The sequence below is a fragment of the Scomber scombrus genome, chromosome 13 (assembly GCF_963691925.1).
Source record: "Scomber scombrus chromosome 13, fScoSco1.1, whole genome shotgun sequence".
In the NCBI taxonomy this organism is placed as follows: domain Eukaryota; kingdom Metazoa; phylum Chordata; class Actinopteri; order Scombriformes; family Scombridae; genus Scomber; species Scomber scombrus.
This window is the reverse complement of record NC_084982.1, coordinates 19,960,769-19,979,796: the sequence shown is the minus strand read 5'-3', so window position 1 is coordinate 19,979,796 and position 19,028 is coordinate 19,960,769. Positions and strand designations below refer to the sequence as shown.

General features: G+C 37.2%; 1 protein-coding gene across 1 annotated transcript; it reads left to right on the top strand.

The window, feature by feature from the left end:
• The first annotated feature begins 7,896 nt into the window (after nt 1-7,896).
• On the top strand, nt 7,897-17,661 carry LOC133993097 (pyridoxal kinase-like). Its single transcript, XM_062431953.1, has 11 exons — nt 7,897-8,123; nt 9,692-9,746; nt 13,001-13,105; nt 13,690-13,773; nt 13,881-13,915; nt 14,092-14,177; nt 14,441-14,486; nt 14,584-14,695; nt 15,556-15,692; nt 15,786-15,852; nt 16,270-17,661. Exons 1-11 carry the CDS (start codon nt 8,043-8,045, stop codon nt 16,389-16,391), a joined length of 930 nt encoding a protein of 309 aa, XP_062287937.1. The 5' UTR covers nt 7,897-8,042; the 3' UTR covers nt 16,392-17,661.
• The last annotated feature ends 1,367 nt before the right edge of the window (nt 17,662-19,028 follow it).

Here is a 19,028-nt window from a genome sequence, read left to right as displayed (position 1 = left end):
GGTCGGACGTCATCGCGTCAGAGGCGGGACTAGTTCCAGGCAGTGTTGCTCAGCGCGCTGGCTGCCCTGGGCGGAGGGATACACAACAAGAGCTACTGAGAGTCCTCAGTTATGTCACTAAAGTAATGTTTTTAAGTACAATTTTGAGGTATTTGTAGTTCATTTAAGTATTTCTATTTGATGTTACTTCATACTCCACTACATCTCAGGGGGAAATGTTATGCTTTTCTATTCCACCGCATTTATTTGACAGCTTTAGTTACTTTTCAGATGAAGATTTGACATAGTGGATAACTAATATGCTATAACAAGCTTTTAAAATACACAACACATTATTAAAGATGGAACCAGGGGTTCAGCCTTTTTGGCTTTTGACATATTAAAAAAAGCAGTGTGTAGTCTGGGTCACATTTCAGATGTCTATGATTTATTCCCCCCCCCCCCCCCCCCACTAGACTTCTCATATGGTTTCATTTCAATGAATGTTCAAATTATCCAATATTTCATCCATCCATCCATCCATCTTCTTTCCGCTTATCCGGGGTCGGGTCGCGGGGGCAGCAGCCTAAGCAGGGAAACCCAGACTTCCCTCTCCCCAGCCACTTCGTCCAGCTCTTCCCGGGGGATCCCGAGGCGTTCCCAGGCCAGCCGAGAGACATAGTCTCTCCAGCGTGTCCTGGGTCTTCCCCGGGGTCTCCTACCAATATTTCACCTAAAATAAAAGATTAGAGAAAAAAATCCAAAAACTGAAAACAGATTTGTGTGTGAGAACTTTGTTTTTTCTTCTTTCCTCTCCCATTAATCATCTCATGACCCCTCGGATTTGTATCTGGTGACCCTTTGGGGGGGAATGAGCTCTAGGCTGGGAACCACTGGACTAAACTATGTAACTGTATATAAAGTAGTTCAAACTAACTCCAGCTGCAGCAGCTACAACAGTAACATGTTGCTCTAACACTGATGACTCAGTATTAATCATCTCATGATGTCATATATAATAATATACCAGTCAGAGGGACCAAACCACTACTTTTACTGCAATACTTTACTACATTCTGCTGCTAATACTTCTGTATTTTTACTTTTACTTCATGCAGTACCTTTCCTTCTTTTACATTGCTGTATTGGTAAAGGATCTGCATACTTCTTCCATCACTGCCCCCTCTGTCCTTCTGTATAATCTGTATACACAGTCTGGTCTGCATCAGGTGATGTTTATATTTGTTACCATATGTGATGAATTATCATCGGTTGTGTTTTCAGCAGTGGTGGAATAAATATTCACAGCTTTTTCCCAATTAAAGGAGCAATTTCAAAATACTCCAGACCTCCAGGCACTCAAATAGTAAAAGTGTAAAAGTACTTAATCATTAGAAGTAACTGTATAAATATGCAGTCAGAATGTCCCTTGTTTGTGTTATATTATTACATTTATTTAATTGATATTACTTTATATGATCAATTATAGATTAATAAATTAGTTGCCAACTATTAAATGCATCTACAACCATTTAATTTAAAAGCACTCAGCCAACCTATGTGTTTGGAGAACTGCAGAGTTGATAGAGTCCCCTTCATGAAGCAGCTGTGAAAACAGAGAACAATGAAGTCTGTACAAGCTTTCTTCTAAATGAGTTTCTGACTTTTACTGAACTGCAGGAACAGTGTTGTGGATTACTGTGCACGCTGTTTTAGGACATTTCACATGTACCACATATATTATGCATTTTACCATTGTTGTTTAATGTGTGAAGATATGAATGCTGTATGAACTGGAGCTGCAACAATTAGTATATTGAGAGAAAATAAATCGACAGCTATTTTGATAATCGATTAATTGCTTTGAGCCATTTTTTAAGAAAAAAGTCAAAATTATCTTTTTTCAGTTTCTCAGATTTGAATATTTTCTGTTTTCTTTAATCTTCTGTGACAGTAAACTGAATATCTTGTCTTAACATTTGAAGACATCACCTTGGGCTTTGGGGTCAACATTTTTCACCATTTTCTCACAAAACAACAAAAAACACTAATCAAGTAGCTAATCGAGAAAATAATTGACTGTGTAATCGATAATAAAAATTAGTTGCAGCCCTCTCTAGGCTTTAATTGAAAGGAGCAGTTTAATGTTGCAAGTAGGGCCCTTGATGAGACACTAGCACCCTTGAGGCAACTGGTCTTTTCATTGTAATATTTTTATTTTAACAAAATTATATAAATGTTTTATGATACTTTATATTTTCAATGTAACTTTATTCATCTTCACTCACCTTCTGCTCTGTGTCATGTCATCAACATCATCTTTCAGGCAGTATTTTTATGTGCACTGGTCCCTCTTGAGACTTGTCCTGGTTGTTATATATCAGGATGATACAGAACATAACCCAGTTAATAAGATCCCTGCATGGTTATAACATTATCCAGGTTACTGATCATCTGTACAGGAGTGTTAGTGACTCCTCCACATCATAGAAAGTCTGTGTCATTTCTGTATTAAGCAGCAGGTATCCTCTGCACAAAAAATAACAAATGAAGTCATCAGCACCCACAAACAAGTTCATATCACTTTTTTAATGATGCACAGCAACAAAAATAAATTAGATGCATTTCAGCCCCGGGCTTTACTCAGCGTTACACTCTCTGTACAAGACTTTCACATTTTGATCCAATATTAATTGTCCCTCATTATACAACTCACATTGCACACTTTAGGCCTGCATTAAGATGAGCAAGCTTACATTTTACAGCTGAATACCTTTGCTTTAAGAAAATGTAACTTGCCTTCATATGCTGTTGTGCAGTTTATCACACAGCAAGACTTCCCTCTGAAATGTAGTGAGGAATAAAGTAAATATTACAAAAAGTACCCCAAAATTGTATTCAAGTATAGTAGGCTACTTATGTAACTATGTGCTTCGTTACTGGTTTGTAGTTTGACTTTGGTTTTGTTTGTTCAAATTTTCCTTATTCCTTATCCTTATTCATTAAACTGACACTTAGATTTACATATAACCATTAGCAAATGTAAAATTTAACATATATGAGAATAATGACACAGAATACAACAAACCTTAAAACGTATAAAACCATCAAATCTGTCACTGAAACATCTGACTCTCTTCAGTTTTAATCTCAATGTGCTTTATAGGCCTGACATGTAGATACATAATGTATGTGTTGACAAGCTATATGAATTAAAATAGTGACTAAACATTCTTATTGTATTTGTAATCTTATCCCTGGCCCTGACGGCTACCCCATTGAATTTTATAAAACCTTTCCTGCTAAATTGGTACCACTTTTATGTGAAGTATATGAAGAAGCCTTGCAGAGGAAAACTCTGCCTATAACAATGACGCAGGCAACTATATCTGTTCTTCTCAAAAAGGGTAAAGACCCGCTAAAATGTGACTCTTACCGGCCAATCAGCTTGCTCTGCTCTGACTATAAAATTTTAACAAAGACCCTTGCGGCGAGACTTGAACCAACCATGCATAATATAATCCATAAAGATCAGACAGGCTTTATGACTGGCAGGCAACTAGCCGGCAATTTACGTTGTCTCTTTAACATAATATATACACCGAACCACAACCACACGCAAGAGGTACTTATATCATTAGATGCACAGAAGGCCTTTGACAGGGTGGAGTACAATTATTTATTTGCAGCTCTTAGAAAGTTTGGTTTTGGACAGAAATTTTGTAGCTGGGTAAATCTTTTGTATTCTAATCCACAGGCTTCTGTACGTACTAATAACCTTATATCAGATTACTTTCCAATTTTTAGGGGCACGAGACAGGGGTGTCCCTTGTCACCCCTATTGTTCAATGTCGCTGTTGAACCTTATGCTTATTGGGCATAGACCGATGCGGCCTCAACCATAAACTTTCATTATACTGTGACAATCTCCTTTTGTACCTTTCACACCCAGATACATCTATACCTGTTGCACTAGATCTGATCACTAAATTTGGGGCAATTTCCGGTTATAAAATAAACTTTTCTAAAAGCCTGATTTTTCCTATAAGTGTAACTGCGAAGCAGAGGTCTTTTGACATGTTCCCCTTTAAGGTTACACATGACTCTTTTAAGTACTTAGGTGTACATGTTACTGAGAGATTCAAAGATCTATTTGAAAATAACTTTAAGGTGGCACTGGAAAAAGCTAAACAGGACTTGACAAGATGGTCGTCCCTTCCATTATCGTTGGCAGGAAGAATTAACTCCATTAAAATGGCTATAATGCCACGATTCTTATTTCTTTTTCAAACGATCCCCACATTCATTCCTAAAGCGTTCTTTACTGAAATGAATAAACACATACCCACCTTTATATGGAACAGAACTGTGCCACGAATTAGGCAGGGTTTTTCTGGAGAGGCCGAGGGAAAACGGAGGTTTAGCGTTACCAAACCTGATGCATTACTACTGGGCGGCTAACCTTCATGCCCTTTCATATTGGACATCTGACATCTCTGAACATGAGGCACCAGTATGGTTACTTATGGAACAACACTCCAGCTTGCCCAACTCACTGGCTGCCTTGGCGTGCGCTCCGATGCCGATTAGTAAGCGCTATCACACAAATAATCCAGTAATTGGGGGCTCCCTCCAAATTTGGTCACAATTTAGAATACATTTTGGACATAAGAAACCGCTTTTGTCAAGTCCCATTCTCGCCAACCCCTTCTTTCCTCCCTCTCTCATAGATCCAGCTTTTAAGCTGTGGAAAAGTAGAGGTCTCATATGTGTAAGAGATTTCTTTAAAGATGGCCTTTTTATTTCATTTGACTATCTAAAGGTACATTTCAACATTCCAAACACTCATTTCTTCAGGTATCTGCAGATTCGAAATTACATTAAGACATGCTTTTCGCCCTCCCTAGTAGCCATAGAGGAAGATTGGATTCATGATTGTGTTAAAAGGGATCCACAAACAAAAGGCTTTGTTTCATTTGTATATGACACGATCCAAAATGTAGCTGTTCCTTCTCTTCACCATGTAAGGACCAAATGGGAGGAGGATCTTAACCTGCAGATACCAGATGTGACCTGGCAACTGGCAATGAGTAGAGTGAACGCATCCTCCATTTGTATCAGACATGGTCTGATTCAGTTCAAGATATTTCATAGACTTCACCTCTCCCGGAGCAAACTAGCTAAGCTATATCCACATATAGATCCAAGATGTGAAAGATGTCACCAGACCGAAGCCACCCTCAGCCACATGTTTTGGTCGTGCTCGAGGTTGAGCTCCTTCTGGCTGTCTATCTTTGATGGCATCTCTTGTGTTTGTAAGAAAAGGATCAGCCCCAATCCAATTATGGCAATATTTGGTGTCTCACCTGAAGGGATTACACTTTCAACAAATCAAGCAAATGTGGTTGCTTTTGTCACACTCCTTGCCAGGAAATTAATTCTTCTTAATTGGAGAAGCCCTAAGGCTCCAACACATAAACGCTGGCTTGAAGAAGTACTGGCCTGTTTAAAGCTAGAGAAATTGAGATACTCCTCTCAATGCTGTACTAAGAAATTTTATAATGTGTGGCAGCCATTTATGGACTATTTCAAGGAATTCTCTATGCCTGCACAGGATAACCCTGACACTTAACGCATGACTTGTACAAATACATTTGTATGATTTCAAACACATAAATGATTTATTATTTAATCTTTTTTTTCTGCAGCCTTTTTTCTCTCTCACTGTCAGTCAACTGGGACTGTAAAATAAAACAATGACTCTTGAATGTGTTTAATATCACTTTACACACATTTTAAAACTCAATTAAGTCCAAGGATTTTTCCATTGACGCACACATATTATTCAGTATTTTATTATCCATTCCACGTTTTAAGGATTTATGCAGAGTTTGAAATAAGTACAACAGTGCACTGACACACTTCAATCGCATCTCTCAACAGCATTATTATTAATAACCCCCCCCCCCCCCACACACACACACACACACACACACACACACACACACACACACACACACACACACATACACACACATCTTTCCCTGCAGCTGTTCCATGTACGTTTTAGTGATGATCAGCTCAACTTTCAGCTCATCCATCTGGCTCTTGTTGTTGTTGCCGTCCTCTGGCCTCTGTGCTCCTCACCCACATGTCAGGGTCTGTGTGCTCAGTCGATCCTTCAGCTTCTGAAACTCACTGGCCTTGATCTCACCCGTCTCACTAAGATATCCATCCTCTCCCTGAACCCCTGACCCACAAAGGCCGAGCGGCATCAATAGCAGAATCAGAAAACTCCTTGTTATCCAGTTTTAGGTCTTCAGATTGGTACATTTGCAGTGTTGGTCTGTTTGCATAGTCCTTAAAAAATGAATAGGGGAAAAAAAAGATACGTGATTGGCATGCTGAAATAACATTAAAAGCCTGAGATGATTTAATATGACCATATCTCTTTAAAGAACCAAGGCTTATCTGATTATTTAAAACCTAATTTGGGTGATCAAAACACTTCCCTTTTTCCTCACCTCATATCTTGACTTATACCCCTGGCTTTGATAAGTACTGTAACTAAAATATATGAACATAAAAATTCTGTGAAGGTCATGATCCAGAAATCAAAGGCAACAGGATATTTTTTTAATTCTTGGAGAGGTTTTATCCTCTCACCAAAAAGGTTTCTTTAGTTCTGAAGCTCATAGTTTGTTCAATTATGGTGATGAACAAATAAAGCAAATCTATGTCCTCTTCTGCCCTCTGGTGGTAACTGAAATGCTCACCTCAATTCATCAAAATCTTATGTCATCAGAGGGTTTTTCAGACTGCTGAGGCCTCATCAAGGTTCAGGTTGACTTGCAGTTAGTAACATTTGGTTACATGCACCACAGAATTGTCCATATATGGACAACAACATAAATGCAGTGTCTATATATAGGTCAAACTGTCACTGTAAACTATTTATACAGAGTTCAAGTATAGTGCATGGGTAATGTAAAACGTTGCTTTAGGTGCATACATGTATACAGGGTTATATACATGCAGGGAGATATATACAGCTATTTGACCAGTAGCTACAGTCATTTACAACAGTTTGTACATGTCTACTGTACGATCTGAATATGAACTTCATGCAAAAGTAATGTATGTGTATGTAGCCCATGTTTGATCAGTAATGTAGAGTCATTGCACAGGGAATTCATTGTGTCATTCGTTTATTGATTGCATTGTACATGCATCCGGAGGTCATTTCATGCTCTTGAAAACAGAAAGTCAGTTTCACATGAAAATTATTTTATATACAGTAATGTGTATATGTACATATTATTTATTTTATTTGTTATTCATGTATCTATTTTTGTTTATTGTCAATGTAGATATGCTGTTTTGAATCAGTATATGTAATTTTATGTAGTATCTTCAATGAAGTCGCTATTGAAAACTCACTTTTATCCTAAAGCTTTCTTATGATCTTCATTTATTGACTTATTTTATTATATATAACAATATATTATTACTCTGGTGCATTTAAATCATTATATTTCATGATAAAGTGTAGTGTTTGAGATGGGGGGCAGATAACACATGCTATTTTTCTAGGTTATTCTAGGTAGGTTTTTTATTTTATTTTTATTTTTTACATTATATATCTTAAATTTGCAATTAGATCAATGTGGAGGACGCTTTACTTGGTACTAAAACGTATTTTAAAGTTAATTTTAATTCATATTTATAAATATAAAATGACCTGGGGAATGACCCTTAAATAAAAAACATATTTTTAAAAAGGAAAAAGCTGTCAGTGAACTCTACTGGTAGAATTTGGCGTGTCCCACATTTCTCTGGCGCCTGTGAACGCACCAGTGTAGGTGTCCTTATAGCTGCCTGAAGAGAAACCGGAACTGTCAGTAGGGGCACGGTCGTCCTTCACTGCTGGAGTTGTATTGCTCACATGCTAAGTTTCAGCGTGTCAGAGCCTAGTGGACACAGTTTTAATGCTACTTTAGGATTTATCGCGTCCATTTGTTGTCTGTTCGGTGTCTTTAAACGCAGCCAGTGTAGCAGCCAGGATGGAGTGTCGTGTGTTGTCCGTTCAGAGTCACGTTGTCAGGGGTTACGTCGGGAACAAGTCGGCTACCTTCCCTCTGCAGGTAAACACTGGCCCAGATCTGTAAGCTCATGTGGTTGTATTTTATTTATTACGACTTCCTGATCTGTGAGAGGAGTCATGAATGTGTTATTAACAGGATCCTTTCACTGTGAACATCAGAGGCCGATTACTGATTTTTTTCCCCACCTTCTTTTAATATTTTTTTTATAACTTATAATGTAAAATGTAAATGTAAAAATATAAATAAAGCTAAAATATCATTGAGCGGAAATGTGCTGTAGTATTATAATCCAGAGTTTCACCATGATTGACAGGCTGCCTGTTATATTCACATTAATTATCAACTAGAGCAGCTACAGGTAGGAAGCAGTGCAAACTAGTTTTAAATGCTGCAAGTTTTAACTGAAATTAATTTAACAGAGGATGGTGGAGGTTTTAATGTATGTTTTAAGACAACATGCAGGAGTCTAGATGCACATTGAGACATGTTTTTCTTGCTGTAATAATTTCTCTTGTTCATACTGACCATTAGAAGATCCCTTCTTCAGTAATACACTTACAATCTTAGTGAACGTGAGCCTCCACAAGCCTGCTTCTGTGCAAAACATCTATGTAAAAGTTTATCTGTGGCTAATATGAAGCTTCAGCTGCAAAAAATAAGTCAAATCAAGTCTTTATTTTTAGTGCTAATGTCCCTCTTTTTGTTACTATACTTCAACCACCGCTCAACAGGGGAACACAAAGAGGAAATTTGATGCTTAAAAAAAAGACCATGTAAATATGGCAGATCCACTTGATATGACTCACTCAGACTGCTGTAGCCTCATGTAAGCGTCACATCAACTTTTAAATGCATTTTTGGACAAAATCTATGTGGACACATTGTGGATTTTGGCCCCCATCTATTGCATTGAAAGCACATTTAAAGGGGATATTTTAATAACCAGTGTGAACAAGATGAATGATTACAGCGAGTAAAATCATGTTTCACAGTTCATATGGACACCTGAAGGTTGTTTTAAAACAGACTTGAAAAATCTTGAACCTAGATGATAGTTGTTTGTGCCCATGTGGAAAGAAAAGAAACAACAAAAGAACCTCATCAATGTTTCTACAAATACCTACATAAATATTAGAAATAACTTTTTATATTGGTGCCGGCAATATTAGAAAGCACAGAGTAGTTTTTTAAAGAATTGTGAGTGTGCATTTCCATATGAATCAAACTTTCTACAAGTTTTCATTTGTAAATCCATTACAGTGAACGTCATGTGTATTTGTTGCCAAAAAATCACTGTATCAACACTACAAGCTGACACGAGGATCTCTTTTATAGTCCTTATGTCAAATAAGTTTCATGTCTTTGCAGGTTGATTTTCATTCAGTCCACAGAAAAGGCTGAAGAAGGCATTCAGATCCTCATAAAAGTAGAGAAATGTAAATATATGATTTATAGCGTGCACAGTAATCCACCACCTTGTTCCCGCAGTTCAATGAAAGTCAGAAACTCTTTTAGAACAAAACTTGTACAGACTTCATTGTTCTTTGTTTTCACAGCTGCTTCATGTCTCTCTCTCTCTCTCTCTCTCTCTCTCTCTCTCTCCTCAGGTTTTGGGCTTTGAAGTGGACTCTATCAACTCTGTGCAGTTCTCCAATCACACAGGTTTGCTCTGAATGCTTTTAAATGACCTGTGTGAGGAAAATTAAGTGATTTCTATTCAGTTTCACAAAGAAGATCATTTTACACTTCATTAAATCAACGTTTTGTCTCTTTTTTATCTGGATATGAGGCTTGTTGTATTACTCTTACACATTTTACATGAATATAACATCATACAGTAGTTTAAAGATGCACTGTGGAGCAATGATGTCTCTACCAGCTGGGCCCCGTTTTGTTCGTATCTTGTACCAACACATGAAAAGACATCTACTTTATAGAAACAATGCAGGTGTCAAAACTTAAAAATCAGTGTGAAATGTTTTATTCAAATATGCTTGGTTTGTTATAAAGCTGCAACAATCGTTTTAGTCATTCTTAAACGCAAACATTCCCAAAATTTGAAGATGTCAGCTTCTCAGATGTGATGATTTTATGCTTTTCTTTTTTATACATTTTAGAGAGCAAGCGAGTCAATCAAATCAAATAATTGTCAGATTAATAGGTGACTAAAACAGTCGTTAGTTACAGCTCGAGTTTGTTTAAGGACAGAAGCATGTTTGAGTGTGAAACAATGAATGCAAACAAAACCGTATTTGTTTAAGACTCTAGTGTGTACGTTGGATTAAATTAGGTGACTCTGGTGTGGAGGCAAAGATATGACAGCACTTCATGTCCTGTAGAGTTAATCACTGTCCTAGATTTTTGTACTTTGCCTCATGACTGCGCCGACCTCGATGAACTCTGTATGTAAGAGTCATGTGGTCATTCAGTTTAGAGTGTGTACAGTTTAAGTTGGATAAATTAACTCAGAAAGTTAATGTTCACTAAGAATCACTTTATCCTCCTTCTCTGTTATCTCTGGATTTACTTTGGGATCATGTGGGAGTGCGTCACTTAATTTGAATATTATATGTTTAATCTGCTGACCGAAATTTGATTTTAACAATCATCTGATGTTTCCAGAACAAATTCAGTTCTCATTAGTCGTCACCTTTGAGGATCATTTACTAGAAATTTACTCCCCTTTTTAAGTAAAGTGTTTCATTGTGATGATAAGTTCTTCATTAAATAAATAATTTATGTGCAGCATTTATTACAGAACTGCAACAATTAGTCAGTTAATCAGAAAATTCATTGTCCAATATTTTGATAATCAAATAATTGTAATTTTTTAAGGAAGTACGCTGAAATGAGCTGGTTTCAGCTTCTCAAATTATTTGTTGCACAATAAACTGAATATTTTTGTAATTATGACCGTTTAAATTGGACAAAATTAGACATTTAAAGACTTCACTTATAACTGGGAAATGACCCTATTTATTTTATCGACACAACAAGTATTGATTAATTGAAAAAACAACAAGCGGATTAATTAGTACTGAAAATAAGCATGTTCTAATTTATTATAGCAGTAGCTTAAGTCTTTTGTAAGAATCAAGGAATATAAAGAATGTTATACTGTTGTTCAATGTTAAAACATTTTAATGGCAGTAAAGTAAAAATAATCTTGAATAATGTGATATTATCTATCTAAGGCTGTAATTATAAACATATTTTAATACTAATTAGACTGTGGCCACATGAAGAAACTAGAGGATGACGAAATGTTGGATTTCTCTATATTGCTCAAGCTTCTCTGTAGTCAGCTGCTTTAAAGACCCCATCATGACTTGGCCTGACTGAGAGCGAGAGAAATGGCTGTAAATAAAGTCAGAAAACTGACTCCGTAATGTCACTTTAACTGTAATATCTAAAGTCTGCTAACATTAACAAACAGTCACCGTAAACTGAGGCTTAAACAGTTAAATCCCTGCATGTATTGAAATGATTAGTGGTATGTTTTATTGCTGATGAATTCAGCTTTTTCTTCTAAAGAGAAGAAGGTAACATATCTTCTTTCAGCTGTTACATGGCCTCACTTTAATATACTGCATTTGGATAGTTGAACAAACAGTTGAGTAGAGGCCATGAAACAGGTTTAGTACAAGCAAAATGAGCAAAATCAATACAATGCAGACATTAAACTTACTGCCTTCAGTAAAACTACACTACAGTACACTATAAAGATTAGTGTATACTGTACAGAATAAGTATGTACGATAGTCTGGACTTGAAACACAGCAACACCCTTGTTTCCCAAAACGTCTCGTGCTTCTGATGAGAGGTCACATGACCAAAAATTGTGACATTTCGGTGAAAGGAAGTCATTTCTGCTAGTGTTGCATAATCCTGGTGATCACACACAGTTTAGAGGTTGATCTCAATAATGTTATGTTATTATTTGATACAGTAGTGCAGTACTGTTACTCATTGAGACAACATTGCTTAAATTGAAACTTGTTGGCTCAAACCCCCTGCAGAGAGGATAGGAATATAATCTGGGTTCATGCGGCAAAGTATGTGAAGAATGTGTTTTCACCACAGGAGCAGGAGACATTTGCACAGCAACCACTTAAATCAATATAAACATTTGGTCTTTTGAGAGAGGAAAAGTTTACAGTCTTGAGCATATAGACTAAATTACATTACTGTGTAGGCTGTAATCACTCATCTAATTTATACCAGTGTACCATGTGCAAACGTCATTATAATTATTTAGAAGTTTAGTTCTCAGTGGAGGCGTAAGTAAACTTTCCCCTGCAGAAAGCTTTCTGTTAAGTCTCTCACTGCAGGAGGTGCACTCCCTGGCACCGAGTCAGATTGGGGCTCCGTGTGAACGCTGCGCTCCAGTATGGATGCAAGTTTGTGAGCGTCCACTCTGTGTCCAATCATTTGCAGTCAGAAGAGCTTTCAGGGGTTTATTCTAGGTTAATGGTGAAGGAGAGACAAAGGAAGGGGGAAGCTGACAGCCAGGATACAGACATCCCATTCAGTCAGTGTGGAGGCCCCGTTTGGCCCTGGACAGCACAGAGAAGGAGGGGGACCTCAGCAGAGGGAGTGAGGAGGGAATGAGAAGACAGAGCAAAGAGGAGAAAAACACTTACATGTCATGTCTTGAGGTTTATACACAGTGTTAAAGTGTTTTTCTCGGTTTATGTTGCACTCGTCAGACTTTTGTTTCTCAAAGTCAGAAAATATCTTAACATGTCTTTTTTTATACGTCCGTTCTCTTCATTGACACTGCAGTGTGATTCTCCCGGGAGCACATTTTCAAAAGACTCTTTTGCCAGCTTCAATCCTCTTTATTTGTGTTTTTGATTAAAGCCAAGCAGCATTAAGAACTTGCCTGTCTGCCATTTTTATCTTTTGTATCTCAGGTTACGCCCACTGGAAGGGGCAAGTACTGACAGCAGAGGAGCTGAATGTGCTGTATGAGGGTATTAAACTCAATAAGGTGAACCACTATGACTACATCCTCACAGGTGAGTCAAAGGAGTGTGTCCATGTGGATGAGAGTAAAGAAATGGGAGGAAGAGGAGGCGTAAAACACAGAGGCGTAGATCATGAACAGCTTATGTTTTGTACTGTTTGTGGAGATGCAAATTTATCTAACCGCAGCCTCAATAGACAGAAATTCAATACATTTACTATGTTCTGCTGTATTTTTCCTGAAGTTACTGTTATGTTGATCCAAAATATCTACTTGCATTTATTTGACTGACGGTGTATTTGTTTCGGGCTGCCAAAGACAGTCGTGAAGTGGTTTGATCATGAACGCATGAAAAATCTGATCTTATAAGCTTCACATTTTACTTGTTTTATTTACATAATTTATCAACAGTTTGGTTAACATAAGCGTGCATATGTTGTGTATTGATGTCACACTACTGGTAAAATGGCAATATCAGAGACTGGGTTGTGTTAGAAAAAAAGCATCAAATATAATTATGTATAGTAGAGTAGTTTCCTAATAATAATAATAATGATAATGATAATCATACTAATTTCAGATGTTTCTGTATTACTTTGTTCTTTTTTTTCATCGTTTATACACTTTCCTCCGCAGGGTACAGCAGGGACACGTCCTTCCTGGAGATGGTGGTTGACATTATTCAGGAGCTGAAGAAGGCCAATCCCAGCTTGGTATATGGTGAGTGTAAGCTTAGTTATTTTACTCCTAAATGTGAACTATGAAACTTTATCTAGTGTAACTTTTAAGTCCAAATAAAGCTTACATTTCTTTGTTCTTTTCTGCAGTTTGCGATCCTGTTATGGGAGACCAAGGTGCTATGGTACAGTAAATTCCCTTCATATGTTCTTCTTCTCTAAATCAAATGATATTAAAGGCATTTGCTCACCTTTCATTCATAAAGTTTTCATCATTTTGTTAAACTAATTGTCACTTGTAAGTTGGTTGAAAAACAAACTTTTGGATAAGAAAAAATCTTGTGTTTACTTCCTGTCACAGTACGTCCCAGAGAACCTGCTGCCGGTCTACAGGGACAAAGTGGTGCATTTGGCCGACATCCTAACCCCCAACCAGTTTGAAGCAGAGTGAGTGCACTTCTAATCATCACTGAAGAAAATAAAAAAGAGAAAAAGAGAATTAAGGAAATTTGGCATTATTATCTAATAGAAAGAGACAGAGATAATAGACATCTGCTGGTAAATGGTGTGATACATGTTTCTCTATCTGGTGAGGTGTTTAACAAATCCTGTTTAATAAATGTTTGTACAGGATGCAGGTGAGGGAAAGTGTGTGTTTAACGTTTTTTTTATCATGGAAGCATCTGTGACCTCTCCCTTTGTCTAAACAGACTTTTAACTGGGAGGAAAATCAGCACAGAGTCAGATGCTTTTGAGGTGAGTGCAGCACTTCTCATTGTGCCTTATTTTGATTTAGTTTGCGACACCAAGCGGCTCAATAGCTTGAGTAAATGGGACCATTTCTATTCTCCAGGTGATGGACTTGCTTCATAAAATGGGTCCAGAGACTGTGGTCCTCACTAGTACAGATCTGCCCTCGAAATGTGGGGACCAGTTCCTGGTGGCCCTTGGAAGTCAAAAAACAGGTAAAGTACAGCCAACTTTCTCCAGCCAGAGTCTACTCACTGCCACAGTCTTTATTTAGATCTGTCTGTACTTGAGACTTGAGGTTTTTGGGTAAACAGGATAAAAGTACAACATTGTAATGAGTGGGGATGCTTACGTTGTCAGTTAGCCTAATGAGATGTATAAGATCATCTACAGTCATGGCCAAAAATATTGACACCCCTTCACTTGACACTATGGTAGGAGACCACTCTTGACACAAAGGCATAAGAAAACCAGACTGGAGTTTGCCAAAACTGACGTGACAAAGCCAATATCCTTCTGGGAAAACTTACTGACAGATGAGACCAAAATAGAGCTGTTTGGTAAAATATGAGAGCTTGAAAGAAAAAAATATGGGCCCTTCAGTCAAACATGGTGGAGGTTTTAAGATGTTTTGGGGTTACTTTTCTGCTTCTGGCACCGGAAGATTGAGCAGTTTGCAAAAGAGGAGTGGTCAAAAATGGTGTAAAGTAAAAGTGGTGTAAGAAACTCGTTCATGGTTTCAGGAAGCGATTGATTTTTTTCCACAGGATGTGCTACCAAATACTAAGCTGAGGGTGCCAATAATTTTGTCCAGTCCATTTTTTGAGTTATGTGGGGATTTTAGTCAGGTTTTACTTTTTTCAGTTTTTTTTGTCTATTCCAATGCAAACAAAAGAAATACACATGTGAATACCAAAGCATTTGTAATTGCAATCATTTTCTGTGAGACATGGTGCATTATCTGACAGAAGTGCAGGAGTGCCAATATTTTTAACCATGACTGTACATAAAAATTCTGTATCTATTGTCCCTGTCAATTTCAACATCACTACCATGTCTGTCCTCCTCACTGTAGTGAAACCAGATGGGACCAACAGCAGTCAGAAAATCTGCATGGACATCCCCAAAGTTGATGCTGTATTTGTGGGGACAGGAGACCTGTTTGCTGCCATGTTGCTGGCCTGGACCCACCATCACCCTAAAGACCTGAAGGTCAGAAACACACTTGGCTGTTTAAATCAGTAAACTGAGGAAATCTAATGACGCCAGCTGGATGTAATCTAGTCCTTCTTTTATTTTTCACAGGCTGCCTGTGAAAAGACTGTTTCAGTCATGCACCACGTCATCCAGAGGACCATTACTTATGCTAACGGTAGGATGTGTGTGTGTTTGTTTATCCTCGTCTGTTTGTGGTCTTTCTACTTTACGGTAACGGCTTTTGTAGTAGACACACAGGAACAGTGTTTGCTCCCGGTAATGTATTCACACAATCAACAGTAATATGTGAACCATTAATATACGTTAATATGATTGTCGAGAAACACATTTCAGTTGATTACTTAACTCTACTTAGTGTGTCTGGTGTTGTAATGTTTTGAGTAAAAGTAAATTACACGTAGAAGGAGGCAAGCACGTAATGACCTGCTGATGAACTGAAATGAACCTGTAATTAACTGCTTCTTTTATAGCTGCATATTACCCTTTGACTGCTGAGTTGACCAGTAAGCCAAAGTCTAAAATCATAGTATTTTCATTGAACCGTTCTCCTTCTCATCTTTTTTCCTCTCAGAGATGGCCGGCCCTGGAAAAAGGCCTAGCCCTGCACAGCTGGAGCTGAGGATGGTTCAGAGCAAAGCTGACATTGAGAATCCTGCCATCGTAGTTGAAGCTAGGGTCTTACAAAAGTCTTAGGATTGAAGATGTTTTCATGAACATTCACATTGTGCTGGTACAAAATCAACTTTAAATCTGGGCGGTACATGTAGGATTTTTACATCAAAGACTGTCACGTGTCTCTGCCTTATACAGTAGAATCTCTGAGGATGTGTATTTCATGAGAAACTTTTGATTTGTTGTTATGTACGTTCTGCACACTAGAATCACTGCCATATGTGTCTGTACTATGGCCTGTGTAGACATCATCTACCCTATAAAAAAATGTGTCAATGATGTTTAGGTTTAAAAGATAGTGTACTTTAATCCTCTTTATTATGCTGAAAATTATTTCTTGGTATGAAACAACTCATCTCGGTCAAGAATAGGAATTACACAAAACCAAATGATGCTTGCGTGACCATGCCTCTACTTGAGGCTGCTATAATATAGCAGGTTAAATGTACTTAAAGTGTGTTGCTCACAAGGCATTATAAGCACATCAATATACTATCTGCAATGTAATCAAAAACATGACACTTAATGCCAGTAGCAACACATAATGCAAAAACAAAGGGGTTGACAGCTTCTGGTGAAAGTATGTAATCATTTAATCACCATGATGTCAGAACATTTCATTGCACTGTTTTTTCTGAAATGATTATTATAAAAAGGTGTTAATGCATGTAATGTGCTTATAATGAACTTGGGTGTTGCCACATTTATGCATTCAGAATGGATTATAAGTGCTGAGATGTGTACTGTAACGCATTGTAAAAATGTCAAACACCTTATGCAATTAGTATGTGGTCGATATGTATAGTTACATTACCCCAGTTTATTTCATTTTGTTTTAGACAAATTGTAACTATTGATAATCATGATTGTAGTCAACGTCTGAAATGGTTCTTTTAAATGATTTTCTGGAAATGTTTATCACCTTCTGTTTTTTAATTATGCAATGCGTTCTTGTACTAGCAGATGTGTAACATGTTAGATCCATGTCTTAAACATCTCAAATTGAGGTATTTGCACAGATAATCTTTAATATACAGTATTTACTAATAATTAGTTTTTTTCATTTCTGACTGTCGTCATATCTCTGAAAAAGAGTCGGTATGAGAGACCACGCTGTTTAAATAGCCTTAACACAGTTAGGAAGAAAAAACATTGGTTGTGAATGTTTTGATGTACCAATGTAATAGTTGATCCTCACACATAATGTTAGAAAAGTCAAGTGCCAAACTTTGAGCTGCTGCTCTGATACAGAGCAATACAAGAACAGAAATAATAAATTATTAATCTTTTACTGAAAAATGCTTTGATTTTTAATTTAATTTGATTTGGTTTTCTGGAAAGGTTTTTTTGTTTGTTTGTTTGTTTTGCAAGGTTTCTAAGAAGATTCTCCAAAGGGTGCGGTATTTCTTTTGCTTTCAGGTCTATTAAGTCTGGGTACAGGAGCATACTAGACCCTAACCTTGTTGAACATGGTGTTCACATAAGAGAGCTAATTGTTCCCGGAGGTCATCTTACTATGTCTGCATACAAATGATAACTCATAATTGCATTTTTTTCCTTCTTAAATACATATGGAAGGTACAGAACTGAAACAGAAGTGTTAAAAATTGGAAATATGACTGGATTTTACCCTAAATACAGAGATGTAAATGTACCACACTAATTTACATTAATATTTTGGTATAATACAACACATTTAAATTTCTAATGTAAAAATGTACCTCAGAAAAATGTGTCCTGCTTAAAGGGTATTTAAAAATATAGACTGCTGAGTGATTCTATATGATTATATTTGATCTTCTGAGTGGTGGAGATGAAAAAAGTGATTTTCTTTTATAAAGAGTTAAGAAATAAAGAAGAAATAGAAACAAATAGATTGTCTTAGTTATCCTGCCAGCTGTATATTGTGTGATTAGGGGCAGGTAGCGGCTCTGTTTTGCCAACGTTAATCCACAGTATGACTAGCCAGCATTAACCCAAATAACCAGACAGGCCAATATGTCTACCCAACTGCGACCTGAATGCAGTAAACACAGTCAAGAGGACATCTTGTTTGTGGGCAGTATCTACAAGCTGATTGAGAAACTCGTGGTTTGGTCGGGAAAGAAAAAGGAGGAATTCTGCAGCCTGGTATATCAACAGACATACCAGATTTGTCTCACAGAAGGCCTTTGGGACCCTGTGTACAGCAAGTCTCTGATCCCTATGTTTATCTCAGCTCCAATTAAAACTGCAGCAGTGCACAAACACCAGCAGAGGGCTAAAGAGGTCTAAACTTGATCAAACATACACCTGTTAAGGGAATGAAATAACTTCACTGACAGGATGCTGGCCATGTGTTCATTTGAAATTTTAGAGAAAAATATCTGGTAGTTCGCCTTGTGCAGTGGTGGAAAGTAACTAACTACGTTTACTAAAGTGCTGTATTTAAGTACAATTTTGAGGTACTTGTAATATTAAATTACTTTTCAGATGGAGATTTGACACAATGGATAATATAACAAGCTTTTAAAATACAACACATTGTTAAAGATTAAATTAGTGGTTTACAACTTTTTGATAGGCTTTTGACGTCTTACAAAAAGCAGCGTGTAGTCAGGGTCACATTTCATGAGTAGTTAACAGCGCCATCAAACAGTGATTTTTCCCTAAATGTTC